Genomic DNA, 18,922 nt, shown 5'->3' on the forward strand with positions numbered 1-18,922 from the left:
CCGGTCTGATGAATTATCTATTTGCAGCGTATCTTTTTGCATTCTAACGCCAATTTTTGATCCAAAGATCTGTCTTTGAAGTCGATTCCTCACAGTACGGCTCATCCTCTCCACGAGTGCATATGTTATCGCATGCTCAACATGCAGTTACTGCTGTTGATGTTTGAGTTGGCCGTGGCTCAAAAAGCAGGAAGAATCCAGCAAGATAAACGAACGATGAACCAGACCATATTTGAAAGAGTGTTTGTTTGTTTATTTGCTAGTTAGTCTAATGTTTCTCTTGCGGTGGTCAAAGTGCAGCTAGACAGAAGGGCATCGTGCAGTAGCGGTCCTGGTGTGGAACTGACTGCATTGATTCTGGCGCTCGAGGTGCGGTCCTCCAAGCTGCAATTATGCGGTTCGATAAAACGCGGCCCACTTTCTGTAGGGCGGACCTCTGCTGGGCTTTACCGGAGGAATGCAACAGGTAGTTATTGATTTCATAGTAGGAAGGAAAAGTCTGGCTCCATATTCATCGATTGAACCTGCAACACAGGAAGGCCCGAAGACGGCCCATGCATACGGATTGAATTATTTTAAGGACCATATCAGATTCTGATAGGGGCGATGGCTGGCAGCAGTTGTCTGGCCGTCGGAGGGTTGCCGGTTCGATCCTCCGCCCGGGCTGTGTCGAAGTGTCCCTGAGCAAGACGCCTAACCCCTAAATGCTCCTGACAAGCTGGTCAGCGCCTTGCATGGCAGCCAATCACCGTTGGTGTGTGAGTGTGTGTATGAATGGGTGAATGAGAAGCATTAATTGTACAGCGCTTTGGATAAAGGCGCTATATAAATGCCAACCATTTACCATTTACAATTTGATATGAAGGAACAGAATATTTTTTGAATCCAAAACAATTACTATTGGAACCCATTTCTATTCTGGTAAAATATTGCTTCTATTCTGGTCTTAAATATTAAATGTACTCCATATTGTCTACACCTGCCGTCTCATGATTCATTTTAACAATATTAATTTTAACATGGATATTTTCCACTGGCATCTTCTCAAATGCAGTCTGCAGTCGTGGCCCTGTGATTGCACATAATCTCACGTACTCGCACAGCCATTCCAACACGTACAATAGAGCCATGGAAAATTCAGATTTATAATTTTTAGAAATCCTTGGGGATACACTATTATACTAAATTCCACCAATCGCATATCAATATATAATCTCATTTGTCCCGTAGTGTCTGTATTTAACAGTAGCCTGTGCAGCGTACCACTGCACAAACGGTAGTGAGAAAGACCAATGTCCTTGTTTTGATGGAAAAGCAGACACAATCTCTGGAAGGCTGCCCGAGAATTCCTCCGCTGTGCGAGGGAAGGGGAAGCATTGCTGGGTGGTGATTCACGCTGGCCTGCAGCGGAGATCCGATCTGGGCCTCCAATCCAAATCCAGCCCTTGCTTCCTTTCCTCCTGGGTCATTAACCAAACAGTTAGTGCAACTGATTGGCCAGGATGTCTTCACACCTGACTCCCAGGTAAAGGGAGGGTGGAAAACCAGTGGTGTTCGGCCCTTGAGGACCGTGATTTGATGATCCCTGTTGGAAGGTATGGGGGCAGCTGAGCCTCCAGGAGCCTGCTGGCCAATATAATGGCTGGGGCCTTTGCTTCTTCATGCTGTCACAGCTGAATCATAGTCTAGTGTCTTTTGAAGGCTGTACATATTTAAGATGTTTTGCTTATCACTTTTGCTTTTACTTATGTTAGATGTATGATATAACATTTAAGACAAAACATTTTATAATTGCAATATACTGTATATTGGTTATTGCAGCTTTTCTGTGAACAAGTTGAGTATATCTAAATTACATTTTGTATTTATCATGGGCAACCTGTAGCATAGTGGTTACGGTACATGATCGGGACCCGCAAGGTCGTTGGTCAAGGTCTCCTGCTTAGTCTAATCAACTGTACGTCACTCTGGATAAGAGCGTCTGCCAAATGCCATTAATGTAATGTAAGTTATATATGGTGCTGTATATAGCACTATTCCATTACTCTGAGGCATCGGTCCTGAACAAAACATTGGTAGGGCTATCATATATTCATATAATCATAAGCATAAACATAGACATATGGAGGAGTGAACAGCGTGAGGGAAACCCAAGTTAGCTGTCTGCTAAACTCATCACATGTGCTTCTGTCAGGTTGCATTAGTGCCGCAGTGCGTGTTTGTCCTTCACCCATCAGCCACCGGGAGCTGTGATGTCACACCTCATCATCCTCTTCCTAGTCCTGCACCCTGGTCTCATTTGGTCCTGCCCCTGGTTCTGGACTGTCCATTTCCTCCTCTGTCACTGGTGGCTTGCCTTTCCCTCTGACACTTCTCCTGACGCGCTGTCCCTTCTAGCACATTCCAGAAGGAAGGCCCTGCACGGCAAATGAATCACAGCCACCCAGAATAACAATGCAGGTTTTCACAAATTAAGTGCTTTTTCATCTGCTTCTCATTTTAGTTGCGATTGTTGTGGTTGTTTTTGTTTTTACTTGGATTTTGCTCGTGCTCTCGCTCTCGCTCTCACTCTCTTTCTCTCTCTGTCTCTCACTCACTCTTTCTCTCTGTCTATCACTCTCTCACTCTCTCCCTAGATAGCTGTGTCTAGGTATTGCTGGCATTGCTCCCACAGACTGTGCGACTTCAACTTTTCCTCTGTGGTGTGTCTAATTGACCCAGCATTAGGCAGGGATGTACACTGAGACCACTCCCCCCACACACACACACACACACACACACACACACACACACCCCTCCCCACAGCCTCCCCCTCGTCTTTACTCGGCAAGACAAAGCAGCGGACAATAGGAGCATCCAGCCGGCCACGCCACCCCCCCCCCCCCCCTCGGAAGAGAGGCCACGGGGCGAAAAGGTGGCGCAGTCGGGCTGTGAAGTTTACACGCGCTGCCCACTGTTAAACAGATTAGCCCTAATGAAGTGCCTAATGCTCGGGCCGCGCCGGGGCCCTAATCCTAGCTGGCAGGCCGTCCCCTCGGCTGCCAAAAAAGCCGGCACCCCGGGCCCCCTCCCGCCACCCGGGCCCGCCCCTGCACGGCCGGAGCCGGCCCGCTTTAATGGGGCCAGACAGCGTGTGATCTGACATGCAAATGTAGGTCATTGCATATGTAAATGCGCCGTTACGAGCGCGCACGCCAGGACGCATTAGCCAGACCGCGCTCCCAGCATGCCGCTGTCACTGCGCTGAGGAGGCTCGCCGCTGACGTTCGTCAGCCCGCCGTCCGGCCGGCGAGAGCGACTCCGTCCTCTCTATCACGCGGAACGTCCGTGACGACCACCTCCGTGCCGGAAACCCCCGATCCTACCATGATGAAAGTATAGCCGTGTACTGATGAAACTTTTGTCATCTCTGTCAGCGGTATAAGTGATTATTACTGAAATTGCAAGAATAATATGGCAAGAGTAATAACTGCATTTTACAGTAGTAGTAACAATGGCCATAAAATGGTTGACAAGTAATTATGAAACTTTTGGCACCTCTGCCATTTATAGTGGCGGTATAAATGATTATTACTGAAATCTCAAGAATAATATGGCAAAAATTATAATTGTACTGATGACTTATATTAATTATACTCATAATATAAGACCAAGATAATATTGATGGCTGTGTGTTGCATATGTTCTCAAGCATGCACTGCAGTTCCAGAATATGAGGCTCATTTTAGTACAGCTAATGACGTTGTTAATGATGGAACTGGCGTTTGCATAGAGAATAGAAAGTTTGGCAGAGCCACTTTTCCAGCAGGGTTTGTGCCAGACCTCGTTCATCTTACGTCCAGTTAAGAATAACAACTTGCTCAAATTGTCTGCCCTTTCATCCCCCCCCAATCAATACTGCCAATTCTGCACTGTGGTGATTGTGCTCTCCTGCATGGCATGTGCGTAAATCAGTTGAGTCGGGAGGTAAAGTGATACGGCATCCGCCCTGTCTGTGGGAGATACGTATGGCCTCCCTCAGCTCTGTTTTCATGCTGGCTTTGTTTCGCCGTGACTAACAGCAGCTGGATGGATCTAATGCCTCTGCCCCGCTGCAGACAGTCCACCACGGTGCTCCTACCTTACCGTTCGCTTGCTCCCCTTACGGCTATCCTGTCACCATTTTGGCTCTATCATTTTTGACATGTGGCTTTCTGAAATCTGTCACTATTTTTGATCTTGTTTTGTGGTGAAAGTCAACAAGAAGCCGTTAAAGGTCGGTAGAACTCCCCATTCCCCACCTCCCACCACATTCCTATCCAAGGGGCTAATTCTGGATATCGCTTAGCTTTTAATTTTAGATCTCAGCTGCCGGTTTTCCATGTGCTTCTTACTGGAAAGCCCTCCTGGGGATAATTGTTTTTTTTGTTTTTTTTTAACCAACTGGTCCAACATAAGCCATTTTCAAGGAAGGAGGTGTTGCGCTGTTTGAGAGGTCTCTACAGATGGTGGAAATGACAATAACGGTTATTATATTTAACTTCTCTGCATGATTAAAGCTGGTTATTCCAACGATCGGTGCGTGGCAGTTCACACACTGACGTTCCAACAGCGGGCTGAATTGTAAAGTGCAATGGCCTGTTGTTGATTGCCAAGGGCGAGTGGTTGTCCTGAATTTTGTTCGGGAGGTTAGCTAATGAATTTAGCTGTTTCCAGCGTGAGGTTAATTCTACAATGGAAAGAGCAGAATGTAAAATTTTCTAACATTTTATTGCTTCTCCTTTTCTTTTTGTTGTCAATACAGAAGCCTCTCCAACCAGACATGGGATACAGTTCTTTAGCCAATTACCGAATTATGAAGAAGATTGGGAGAGGACAGTTCAGTGAGGTGTACAATGCCGTGTACCTGCTGGACAACACATCCGTAGCTTTGAAAAAAGTTCAGGTATGTATGGGTTAATGCTTGAGTCAGGCATTACGTTTGCCTAAGTCCTGAAACTCAACTTAAAAAATGTGAATTTTACACCCGATTATAGGTTTCATTTTTTATAATAAATGACTTATTACGGACTAAACATTACATCTGAAAACTGCTGTTATTCCAGAATAGGTAATGTATATATATATATAAACCTTTATTTGACTAGGAACTCACATTAAAACCTCTTTTACAAATGAGACCTAGTCATGATCGGGCCAAATAGCAGCATAAATTTACAAAATCAGAATCACGGGACCATTACTATACAGTGCTATACATAAGTATGTAGGTATATACAACTCAAAGTGCATTACCATATATACAGTATGACAGAATATAGCACATGGCAACAGTGAAGTAAACGCATCAGTGTTACCTAAAACAGTTACTTAAAACTGTAGTAGATAGCAAGAATCTGCAATATTTGCACTCCCATACAGCAAGTGAATTTCACTACAGCCAATCATAAGCTTTCCCCCCTACACATGCACTGGCTGTGGGGTACTGAGGTTAACTTCTTTCTGGAGGCCTTTGCATTTGTTCCTAAATGAGTGCTGAAGAAAAATAAAATGTTGCCAAAATTCAGTTTTTCATGCCGGTCCAGGTTTTTTGGCTCCTGACTCTCCTGACTCTCCCAGAGCCTGAAATAGTGCCTCAAGGCTTGTGTCTAAGAAACGAGGAAAGGCGGTCCATCGATTTGTTCCGTCCCTTTAATGTTCTCTCAACCCCCATGATTCAGATAGTCAAATTAACTATCTCCGTCTCGAAAATCCGATAGGAAGATTTATTTCTAAATATTAGTCTGTCTGCTGCTCCTGACCTCCTGCACTTTCCTTAATGGGGCCTCTTATAATGTGCTGGCCTGCTCTAGCTTCCTGTCCAGAGGCATGTCTCTGTCCAGTGCAGATGCTTATTAAACCTGGCTCTAGTGACCATGACCATTTTGCAGGAGCAATGTCTCAAATGTTAAACAGGATGTTACCTTTATCTATACAAACTCTAAACTTCAACCAATTTAGCCACGGTAGATATCTAGCTACTGCTAACTAAGCAACATGAAATTGACTGATAGTGTGCTCGCAGGGGCCACAGCTGAAGATTAACCCTGTGAATTGGCTATGTCAGTGTGTGAAAGGCACAAGCTAAAGTCAAGTAAACTAACTAGCCAACTGGTAGTTTCATGGCCAGTTACCTCACAGACTGTCAGTGAAAAACGAAATGCATTGCTCCAGACAGGAAACAAATGCAGTCACGTTAAATTCATTTTCTGTCAACAAGCATGTAATGTAACTTGTGCTTTTCTGACTTGTTTTCTGTGGTACCAATATGAATTGCTGATAAGTTTAATATAGTACTGCTTTTTGATATTATTCCATCTTTAATTATGTTGATGGTACCCAAGAAAGAAATTTAAAAAACAGGAACTCTTCAGGAAAATAATGTTAGAAATATTTGTTTTGTTCAATTTTTTAAATTCATGTTAGTACAGTGGATGATCTATTCAATATTTAGATCTTCTACTTTGACCAAACAACGGAATGGCAAACTAAATCTTCTCCCAGGTGTGTGTTATATTGGCAGCTGTGTTTTAGTAAAACAATAAGTAAAAGGCTGTATGTCATCTGCAGTCCAACTAAATGTAAAAAATTCAGTTTGACAGGAACTTTGGCACTCATCTATAGTTCAAATATGGAAATGGTATGTAAATAAGATATTTAGGAATAATTCAGCTGGTAATCATGTATTCCTTTGTAAAATTCAAAGTTGAAATGATAACTATACTAATTAAAACCATCATTCAGAGGACAATAGAATGTACAGAGACAGGTGTTAGAAAAATATTATTTTCAGAGTTGCTTCCAAAACAACAATTTTCTTCATACATTACTGTAAGCAGATTTTTTTTAAATCAGAGAACTGTACAAAAGAGCATACAGAAGTATGGATGAATATTTATGTGAATATACTAGTTTCATATTTATTGTGCATGTCACTTATAAAATAAATAAAATACTGCTGTTTTATCCTCAAGAATATATAAGCAGTCTGTTATTCAAAAAACACAGATATTTGAGTCGAGCCCATAAATGCTCCACTGCATTCGCTGAAATACCCCTCCATTTTGTGGCATTACGAGTAGAAGCGCATCCACTGCTTGTTTCCTATGGTACTGTACCGAGCTGGTGTTGAATGTTTGGCGTCTTGGCTCTCCTCTAAGACAGTGAAGGCAGCATATTTCAGGCCCCCCGCTCTCACTGCCACCACACAGCCCCACTCTGAAAAGCAGTCCCTGTGAGACTGGCACGTGTGTATGAGGGGGGGGGGAGGAAACAGGCAAGCGGAAGATTAAAATAACTAGTTACCGCCGCTTTTCTCTTCCGAACCGCACACCCGTCGCTCAGTGTTGCGTGAGCTTGACATTGCCGAGGATTTGTTACCGTTAACGATGGCTCTGACAAGGTGGGAGCACAGTCAGGTAGGCATATTAATGACGAGCGGATAACGAGCTTTTAACGACACCAGGCCTCCTTCCTCGAATGCAATTCTTTATTTCCGTGATGTGCTGTGCTGCTATGCCTTGATTTATGAGCCATGGTATTGATGTGCTTTTGTTGTTTTGGAAAAGAAAGAGAGAGATATATTTTAAACTACAAGCATATAACTATCTTTTATATAATTATTTATACGTGTATGTATATATATATATATATATATGTATATATGTATATATATATGTATATATTTATATATATATAAATAATTGTTTCATATACATACATTTTATATATATAGTTGGGAATCTCCTTGATGCGCGCACACACAAATCATGGAGATTTTTATCTGCACATGTATATTGTTGCAAATTACCTATATGTTCATGTTTGGGGTTTTAATGAGTAACATTTACATGTTACATGGGGTACACATGATGGTTGCTCGATGAACAAAAAAAAAAAAAAAAACATAATAAAAAGTGTTTTTGAGCAATTCATTGTGAATTCCAATGACTTTGAAGCCCGTGATTTTATTTGCAAGTGTAACAAAGCTGCAATGTCTCTTCTATGATTGTATGCAGGGGAGAAAGCTGTGGAAACAATTACGTATGTGTCCATTAGCATAACTGCAACACTGTGCAAGCTGTTAAATGTTGTTCTGCCAAATGGTGTAACATATTAAAAATGAATATAAAAGAAATCTATTTGATTGTATTCTCAAGTGCATTCTAGTAAATGTATATTAAAATGCAATCCTAAATTCAAATAGAATATTTAAAAGACTTTTATGGAAGCCACTTGAAAACAACCAAAACGCTCATTTGTTTCAGCTATTTTCGTTGGTGTGAAGTGACGTCTTTGTGCACGCGGCCCTGTCGATAGCCTCTCTTCTGTTTTGATCTCCCCGCAGATATTTGACTTGATGGACGACAAAGCTCGGCAAGATTGCATCAAAGAAATAGATCTCCTAAAGGTAAGGCGCTGGAGGAGGGAGGTGTCATCGCACGCCACACAGAGCTTTCTAGAAGGTGCCTCTGCAAAAGCCCGCTGTAATACTGGAAACAGAAGCATTGATCTGTACCAGAGGAACCTTTTCTTCTGAGGCAAGTACAGATCACTCGCTCCAGTGTGACTTTCCTCCAGGCAGAGATTGACTCTTATCTTTTTTTATGCCAAAAAAAAACCTGCCTTTTTCGTTTATTTATTTATTTTCGCTTTATCGTTTTCAGCAATATTTAGAAGGGGGCATAGGGCACTGCGATCTAGCGGGACTCCCGTATGGACTCCCTTATGGGCCTTTAGATGTTTTTTGTATGATTTCATTTATTGAATCCTTGTTTATACGCGGCATTTTCCAAGTATCAAACACCTCCGCTTGTACTGTGCAGTCTCGTATTTTAACCGTCCAGGTTCAATACATCGTGCTCCTTAAAAAAATTGAGGATGTTATTCTCCCGTTTCGTCCAGCTGTCGGAAAGAGACCTTTGCCGTTCTTCCCCCCTGTACAAAGCCTGCCCAGATTGTTGTCGTTCGCACTGAGAAACGCATTACCGCTCAAGCTTTCCTGGAGCCTTTGAAAACCTGCTCCGTTACCCAACAGCGCTCTCCTCTCACCTGTGTAAGACCTTACCGGTGCCTTTGAGCTCTTTGCCGTAGTATCTTGGCAACGTGCCGGAAGGCTCCGGGGACAGCTTTAGGAAGAGGCCAGGCCTGCACGGGTCGCGGTTTCACACCCTTTAGCAACACCGTCTCTACCGGGAGGAGGCTTTCCCGCGCGGGGTCAGGGGCTCCGCGCACTTGCTATGTCCTTGCTTCTCGTGTTCTTCCCTTCCGTCTTACCTTTTAATGCTTCTTTAGCAGCAACAGCCCCACTGATAATTAAGCTGGTCACTACTGTACCGGCCTAGCTCTCACTATTAAACTGTTCTGTAGCAGGGGGAAAAAAAGTACTGAATGTGTTTTCAATGTATTAGTTCACACTGTTTTGTGATTGGGGAATCACCAGTGGAACAGTGAAACATTTTTATAGCATTTTTTTCTGTGATTGGGCATTTTTAAAGTGCTTTTCCACTATACATGACTGCCGCCACTGTCATGCTGAATGAAAACTAACTGTGGGGAAAAAAGGCCTCTTCCTAAATTTAATTTTACCATACATTTGTGCATACTCTTTTGTGCCCTGTATCCATATATTGATTTTCAGACTAAACAATATTAATAGTTATTAACTTTAACTACCCCTTGCATGCTGTCACCAGGGTATTGGGATATAAATTATCAGTATTATTGCTAACCAATTATGGATTAAGGCACCCTATAGAAAACTCATAGAAAGCCCTAGGAATCACAGTGCATTTCAACGGTGTTGAATGTGTCTTGAAAAACGGTCATATGATCAAATACAACACTGGTGTCACATCCATCTGTTAAGAGAGATGTAACACGCAGGTCACATCCACCCATAAGGGGTTTAAATAATGCTGGCAACTTTTGACCACTTTTAGCTTTCATGGGCTTTTATTGTTATGGAGCTGGGTTAAAAAAAATATTTTAAGAGGATTAGTTGGTATGTTTTTGACTTTTCAATATGGATACATGGTTCAAATACTGAAATTGACATTATTAACAATAATACTTATTACAACTCATATATACGTTTGACTGTTGTGCATTGTGTGTTGCCGTTTCTTGCTGGAGAAAAGACGACGTGTCACCGGGTCTTCACGATACTGAAGCCCCGGTCCCGCAGTGCGTTCAGCGAATTCAAGGGAGCGTAACGCATGTGTCCGCTGACATCAGATTTCAGCGCTGAGAATTCCTTTAATAATCCTCTTAACGCGTCACGCCAAGCGCGAGGGCAGCCTCCCGCTCCTCCGCGTGCGATATCCGCCGTGGAGATTTTACCCCGGTGCATGCTGGGCCGGTGGTATCACTCGCTGACCTGCGGGCGAGGGAGAAAGCTATGCCAGCCCCTTTCAGTTAGGCAGCAGCTGTTCTGTTAAATAAACCCTTATTAAAGGGTTGTTTCTGGCCACCTTTTGTGTGTTTATTTTTTATATACTTTATTTAAAATACTTCAATTTAGTATCTGGCTTGCATGTTAATGACCTTATATGTACCACGAATCTCTTCCTGCTTTAACTGTGTTCAGTATAATCTTTGGACTGATTAAAAAGTTTTTTCTGGCCTTACTTTTTAATATAATGAAAGCTGTTTTAAAATCCTTTCATTTCGTATCTGAGTTGCATAGCTGACGGACAACCTTATGCGTAGCACAAGTCTTTGTCTGTTTTAACTGTGTTCCATATAATCTTTGGTTTTGGGCCAAATGACAGGAAAACACGAATTCCACTTTGTGGCCCAAAAGCACCTTTGCTTAACCCAGCCAGCATTTAAATGGTTAATAGTAACACTTCTTCCTCTTTTGTCATTTACAGCAATTGAACCACCCCAATGTAATTAAGTATCATGCCTCCTTCATCGAAGGAAATGAGCTAAATATAGTACTGGAGCTGGCAGATGCAGGGGATCTCTCACGGATGATTAAGGTAGGGTGGAATGCCTTTGCTGTGGTGAGTCACATACGCATGGCGTTTCATTTATATGACAGTGTCGGGGAGGGATATCCCACTGTTATCTGTACCTGTAGAATACAGTGTCTACCGCAGGGTTTGGCAACCCTGGCCCTGGAGTGCCATGACGTTTCTTTGTTCCATCTGAGCTTGATCACAAGAGTTTGAAGGACGATTAAAAGTTTGACTGAATATTCAGCATTGCGAAATGCTGATTCAGAGTGCCTCCAGCACATGGTCTCCTGCATTCTTTAAACCTGATTAACTACAACTAATTAAAAGGAATCCAGTTATGTAGTTATAGGTGTGGAAGGAGCAAAAACCAGGACCATTTCTGCCTCTCGAGGACCAGGGATGCCTGTCCCTGATCGACAGTAACCAAAGCAGACCAACCGGAATTTGCCTCGGTGACGTCAATGTCACTGACAGAAACTCAAGCCTGTTACAGTGCTACCTAACTCGATTAAATGTGTTTACCTCAATCTGTGAAAGACCCTTGGAGAGAATCAGGTTTCTTTACTCCAGGAAGTGCTTCCCTGTAGAATACTGAACCAAACACTCCATTGGTATAACGTCCAGAGATCGACATAAGAACCTAAGGTATACAAGGCCAATAGGAAATGGAACTCAAGTCCAGGTCTAAGTTGAATGTGGGTTCCATTTAGCCATTTAACTGTCTGTTGCCATTAGGGTAACCTGCTTGCCTGGAAAGGCTCAAACTGCTTCGAATGTCTGTAATTGGGCTTGAAACTTACAGACTCCAGATCAGAACACTTTTCTCTTTTTCTCCTCACTGTTCTCTTGGTTCCCAAACCTTAATCAGTTGTCTGTTTTCCTGCCTCAGTAATGGCACCTTCATGGTGAATATCTGACTTTCTGTCATTAAAGAAAGTGCCATTCTCCCTAAAGTCATTCAGCATCTATTGAAAAGGGTGGAACTGTGCAAGTCGGGACAAAGAAGCTATACTTACAGGTTTGGCTGCTTTTATTCAAAATGCAATTATCTCTAAAAATATCCCTGTATCCCTGGAATACGAGAGAGAGGCACAAAGCCTCTAAGAAAAGTTTCATGCTGCAGGTCAAAAAGTGCAGGCAGTCTTAAACAGAACATTCTGGAACTTAAGATACTTTTTTTTTTTTTTTTTTTTTTGCCGAACTGTAAATTCTTTAGAGACCAATCTACCACAAGGCATGATCCATATGAAACATATGCAACCTTTTAACCGCAAAAAAAACATAAAAAAAAAAAAACATTGGGTTCAGTGTCAAAGCCTGAATTTTAGATTAAGCGCCGTGTTAAAAAAACGGAAGAAAAAGTTACATAAATGATGCATTGCGCTGCAAAGCTGGGTTCTGCGGATTGAGCTTTTCTCCAAGGCTGAACGGTGCATTTGAAGAGCGCATTAAGAAGCAGTAATGATGGGTAGTGAATTCCCTGCGGCGGGGTCTGTTCAGTAGTGAATGTATGTATAGTTCAATAAGCCAGGCTGTGGACAGCTTCCCCTGCCACCTGCTTATCTGCCCAATATGGAGACCTCTAAAAATGTATGCCAAGCTTGCCAGTTCCATCGATCCTTTTGTCTAAAAAATCATTCTCCTAAAACACGATACAGTCTCAGAAAATAAATAAATGAGCAAATAAATTAATAAATTTATAAATTGGTATTTGTTTTTCTGATTGTTTCAGACTTGGATTGTATCCCACGGTATTTATTTTGCAACCCCCCCTTACACCGTCAGGTTTGCATGGACTGTGGTTGCTTTAAAATGTCCAGGTCTTCTGAGGTGCAGCAAGCTCCCCTATGACGTAATGGTATGACCGAGGAAGAATGAAGGGCCAAAGACTAGGATCACTTGAATTATCCGCAATGACTGAGGGTGGAGGGGGGGGTCCCATGGGGCAAAGCGTTAAAGTGCATAGCAAACCTTCATATTGAACGTGCTCTGATTAGCTAATAGAATGAAAATGGTGCTGAACCAACCAATCAGATGCGAGAAGAACTAGTTAAACTCAATCCTCATATTGAGGTTGATGACATTGTGTCTCGATCAGACCTCCATGGTCGGAAGTACATTTTTGAACATGAAAACTTGTGGTGGCAGGATTTAAGAGAACAGACCCACGTGGACTTCCATTCCAAAGCTTTTCTGCCACCTTCCACCAACGCGGGAAAGGGAGTTATTCGGAAGGTCTCAAAGCAGGAGTTCTGTGTCCGATGAAGGGGAGATTGTGGGTGAGAATTATTTTGGGAGTGTTTAATAGTTCACAGTCCAGTCTTGATTATTTTGAACTGAAACTCAGAACAATGCATGCTGGTCAGTCTTATTGTGGTCTGCTAGATAATGATTGGTAGCTCTGGTAATGATTGATCATGCCTGCTTTATATGGTATAATACTGTGATTAATATTCTTTGAGGAGAGCGCTACAGTATATTCAATAGATTGCAGTGCTGTGTATTATGTGTGTACAGAAAAAAAAAGGCCACAGTATCAATTTACAATTTCTCAGTCTGTCAGCTAGTTTGTACGATAACTGAAATGATTAATGGCTCTTTATAAATGACTTAAAAACAAAACTTTTGTTATGTAATACTCATGACTAATTATACAATGTATTCATTTTGTCCTTTTAGTAGTTGGAAATGAAACAAAGATAAAACAATAGATGAATACAACATTTTAACAAGTATACGACTACGACTGCTACTGCTGATGCTACTACTACTAATACCCCTACAACTACTACTATAACTGCTACTTGTGACTTGTAACTGCTACATTGGCTTCTTAATACCGTGGGACCTCTTGCTTCCCTGCAGCACTTCAAGAAGCAGAGGCGTCTGATCCCAGAGCGGACGGTGTGGAAGTACTTCGTTCAGCTGTGCAGCGCTCTGGAACACATGCACATGCGGCGCGTCATGCACAGAGGTAGGGCCTCCTTCACAGAGCCAGCTGCCTGTTAAAGACCCCGCCTTCGTCTGCACAAACTTCTGTCCCGTATCAGCCCCCAAGTCAAACCCTTTCTTCCTTTTCTTACTTTTCCTGCGGGACATTACCTCATCAAGATCTATTCAAATCTATATCGTGTGTTTATTTACCCAGCTCACACACCTGTCTCCTGTAGGCACTTATGACCGCATCGTTGGTATAGGAAAAATCATACACTATGGGTACATATTATAGAATTTATTATGCATACATTTTGTATTCCATGTTTGTTACATTTAACATTACAGTGCCATCCATAATGTTGAAAAACCTCTTTGTTGCTTTAACAGTATGTTTGCGATCATTGTCTTGCTGTAGAATGAACCGCCAACCAATGAGTTTTGAGGCATTCGCTTGAACTTGAGCACATAGTGTCTCACCAGTGGTTTGCATCTTGCAGTGTAGCACCTGTATTTCTGTTCATGAAGTCTTCTGCGGACAGTGGTCACACCACACCTGACTCCTGAGGAGTGTTTCTGATCTGTCGGACAGGTGTTTTTCTTTATTATGGACAGAATTCTTCTGTCATCAGCCGTGGAGGTCTTCCTTGGCCTGGCAGTCCCTTTGCGATTAGTAAGCTAACCAGTACTCTCTTAATTCTGATAATTATTATGTTCAAAACAGTTGATTTTGTTAAGCTTACGTGACTAACCATTTTATTCTTGTTTCTCAGTCTCAAAATGGCCTCTTTTGTACTTTAAACACATGTTATTTGTGTGATTCCTAATCTAAAATTGTGGCAAATCTGAGGCAAATCAAGACATAATGGGCTTTTGTCCCGAACATCGTGGAGGGCACTGTACATTGGCCTGTACATTGTATTTTAAACGGGAGGACTTGTTTATGTTGTTCACAGCAAGAAAACCCTGCTGATCCAATCGGCACTTCCTGTAATTGTTGACCAATCAGCAGGTGGCTTTTCAGTGGTTTCCACGCAGTGAAGATCATTATCACTTCTGCGTGTACTGAGCTGTCTTTCGTCACACGTTTAGTTTGTTTTCTTTTACGGTGGTCATGCCAGGGCTGAATTAGTGTTTCTTTCCTTCTCCACTGAGGTAGAAATTTCCACTCGCGTTCCTTTGGCATGTTTCAGAGTCCTGCAGAAATGCACAGGAAACTGTAATCTGTCATTGTAATAGCGCATTGATTTCTTTTTGAGTGGCAATATGAATTTATTCATTAGAAACTACAATAAGAGCTATGTTAGGAAAGCTGCAGGGGAAATATAGTGTAAGGTGATGGCAGTGTTGTATAATGGTAAAGGTGACCTTGTGTGTGTGTGTGTGTGTGTGTGTGTGTGTGTGTGTGTGTGTGTGTGTGTGTGTGTGTGTGCGCGCGTGCACATTGGGGGGGGGGTGTCACATTGAGGAAGGGTATATTGTGTTGAAAAGAGGCAGCTGGGCTCTGGCTGGGTCGTGTAGCTGGATGCAATGGAATCCTTCTGGAAAAATCTGCCTGGGATTAGACTGAGACCCTTTCAGGAGACTTTATGTCTATGTCTAACTGCAAATTGACAACTGTTGATCCCCTTCCCAACATACACACAGATATGCACAAACCTATGACACTCTTACACACTATCACACACATACTGACACTCTCACACACGCACACACACACACACACACATATGCATATGCCCAGATTCACACACACAAGGACACACATACACACTATCACACACATACTTACTGTTACAACCTGTCGTAAACCTTTGTGGATGCACAATTATCTTAGTTTTACTTCTGGTTTGCCTGAGATTGGCAATTTTTTCTCCTTACTTGTGTATGATTGTATTTGTGTTTGACTTGCAACTCTCACCTAGCCCGTTTTGATTTGTTTGCTGATCAGATTTCGACCCTTGCTTCATTCCTTACGAATCAGATTCCGGCCCAACCATTTTCGGTTTGTTCGAGCACCTTTCTCATGCTCGACCCTGTTTGCCCACCCTGACTGTAACTTTGATTTGCCCCTGTGCTCGTCGTATTGTGGCTCTGGTCGTTTAGAGTGATTGCATCCTTCCAACGGGACACTATTTTTTTTTTTGCTGTTATTTTCCTTCATTATTTTTGAAGGTGATCCTGGGAGGACACCTCATCTCTGTTTGGGGTTGGCTACACGCCGCTTTGAGCGTGGTAAGCTTTCGAAGACTAGCTGAGGTTTATTTAAGCTTGTTTAGGCGGGCAGGACCGGACTTACTCATCGGTCTGCAGTGTTTGCTTTGTTCCCACTCCCCATTCTTCACTCCATCTCCTTATCCTTTACCCTGTCACGGCCTGACCCTAGACCGGGTCGAAACCCTAGACCGGGTCGAAACACTAACACAAACACCCGCACACACACAGATACACATACACACACACATACACACGCGCACACACCCATGCCCAAACTCTCACGCACAGGGACTTATTCTCACATCATCACTCTCATAACTCTACTGATGCACCCACGCACACATACACACTCACACCCTGTAGATTTCAGCAGTTGCCATGCTCACAATGTTGTGTCTGTGATGTGAAATGCTTTTGGTTAAGTATTCAAATGACTGGAGTCCTAATTGTTTTCTGCCTTTTTTTCTCTTTCTGGAAGCAAATGCTTTCCCTAACACAGCACCTCGTTTGTAGCTTATACAAGTGTCTGCCACAAACCTCTTAAATTTGATTTAAGTTAAGTTTAATGCAGCCGGCAGGGACGTGCCATTACCCGGAACCTTCAGTAGTCATTTTCCTTGTAAATGCCCTTTTATCACAAAACGTAAGATACATCCCCATTAGCGGCGCCATTGTACGTTTATAATTGGCTATGACCAATTATATCTTCTGCTTGTTCACCTGTTTATCTGAGGCTGAGCCAACAATTAAAGGCACTCTTCTCCTCTCTGTGCAGATATAAAGCCAGCAAACGTGTTCATTACTGCCACAGGGGTGGTGAAACTGGGAGACCTGGGACTGGGGCGATTCTTCAGCTCCAAAACCACGGCAGCTCACTCTCTAGGTAAGCACAACGCCCCCTTGATTACCCCCAGGCCGGGATGCTGTCCGTTTTGACGGTCGGATTTAAACCGTGTGTCTGTTGTCTAAAACCGAGTTTCCCCAAAGCCCCTCGCCTATACATATGCATTTACGTTTTACCCCCGAGGTTCCGGGTTTTCCAGTTGCTGTGACTGCCGATGGCGTCTGGATGTAATGAGTCTGGCCTGGCCTGTGCCACTGCCCAATGCTGGGTGAACAAGACACTTACAGAGCTTCCTTGAGTTTTTCTCATGTCGGCCTTGCACTCGTGCAGTTCCTATCCACCGACATCTGGGAAGACCCCAATGTTTCCAATTTGTTAACAGCCTGTCACTTCCTTCCTTTACAGTTTGGCTGAGAAAAAAAATAAAATAAAAGATCTCTTAATCGAAGGGAAGAGATTGATGTAATTGACATGCCACCGCCATTTTGTTGCCATAGAAGAAGCTATTTTTAACTGTATAGGCTTGATAAAAATCAGTTGGTAGTAGCATTCACGGGTATTCAGGAACTTGAAGTAAAAATAACTGTTACGGGTTTACCACCAGTTCAGATAGCTAGGTAGCTACAGCAGATACTGTAGCTAATAGAATGCTGTGCTATACATGCATGTAGTAACAACAGCAATAAGCCAACAGGGTCCATGACAAGCTTTTATAGTACACAAACTGTGAGATTAACAATCCAAAAGAGAGGCATTAAGTCATTAAATGCCGGCGAAGAATGGCTAGCCAGAATTAATTAAGGATTATCAGCCGTTCACACATTAAAGTGCGTTCAGACCACTTCAGATCACAAATAATCTAACCAGGAAAATCACTCTAGCTATATATTGTATATAGCTCACTAGCTAGCAAGATTTAGCTACATTAACATTACAGCAATCTAGAAAATCTACCGCAAGCAACTTCACCACAAACAACTTTAACAAACAAATCAAGCAGATAGCTATCGCCCAAACCTGTGACAGCTACGCTCAGCACAACTAACTGGCTTGTAAACTTGTCTAAGTGAATAAGTAAATAACCAGAATAACCACCAGAAAGAGCGAAATTGACAAAACGTACCACGTTACCTCTAGCTGAAATAATTGGAATGCTAAATCTGTCAATTCCATTGGATTGCTGACTTGAAATAAATAAATCAATAAATAAATAAAAGAAACCAATGTTCAGTCAGAGATGTAGTGATTAGGGTAATGCTGTTCTTTTTAAATTTTATTTCTGGTCTTTTTTGAAGTCGGTCATATTTGATGAAGAAACTGCTAATAGGTTTTTAGTTGTTGTGGAGTGTTGTGTGTGTGTGCAGCCATGAAGCTGACAGTCGAGGCTATAAAGATAGGTGATTGTCATTAAAGTAGTAGCCAAAATGAACGTGACACACATTAATTATTGTTTGTTTTGAATCAGATGCCGATCTAAATGTATTGAGATATTAAACTTTTGACACATTTTCAGTTTCATGCTTTAAAGATACAAATTCATTACCATGACACATTTTTAAGTAGAAATACTAGCAATCAATTTTTTTTTATATATCGAATGCAGTTTGAAGCATCCAAATAAGAGAATATAATCCTAAAAATTCGAATTATAAACATGTTTTCAGTCTAAACTTTATTTCAACACCATATACAGCCAGTTTATTTATCGCCAAAGCAAGCACTCTCTATCTCTCTATGTCTCTCTATCTGTCTCTCTGTTCCTCTCTTTCTCACTCCATCTCTTTGGGCCTGATACGAGTGGTGTGTTTGCGCACTGTATGTGTTTATTTACTTGCTGTGTGAATGTGCTGTACATGTGAGGTTGGGGGTGTCGATGCGTTTGAGGATGCGTCTCTCATAACTATACTGTATATGGAACATTTTAGATAGATAGAGATCAAACCGT

At 42.2% G+C, this 18,922-nt stretch overlaps 1 protein-coding gene across 1 annotated transcript in view; it reads left to right on the forward strand.

The window, feature by feature from the left end:
• LOC133129752 (serine/threonine-protein kinase Nek7-like) overlaps window positions 1–18,922 on the forward strand; it is a 53,888-nt gene that overhangs the window by 14,109 nt on the left and 20,857 nt on the right. Inside the window, exons 3-7 of the mRNA XM_061244027.1 lie at window positions 4,784–4,924; window positions 8,366–8,428; window positions 10,893–11,003; window positions 13,848–13,956; window positions 16,909–17,016. Of these exons, the coding sequence (XP_061100011.1) occupies window positions 4,784–4,924; window positions 8,366–8,428; window positions 10,893–11,003; window positions 13,848–13,956; window positions 16,909–17,016 (532 nt within the window). The remainder of the gene's footprint in view (window positions 1–4,783; window positions 4,925–8,365; window positions 8,429–10,892; window positions 11,004–13,847; window positions 13,957–16,908; window positions 17,017–18,922) is intronic.

The sequence above is a fragment of the Conger conger genome, chromosome 5 (assembly GCF_963514075.1).
Source record: "Conger conger chromosome 5, fConCon1.1, whole genome shotgun sequence".
NCBI lineage: Eukaryota > Metazoa > Chordata > Actinopteri > Anguilliformes > Congridae > Conger > Conger conger.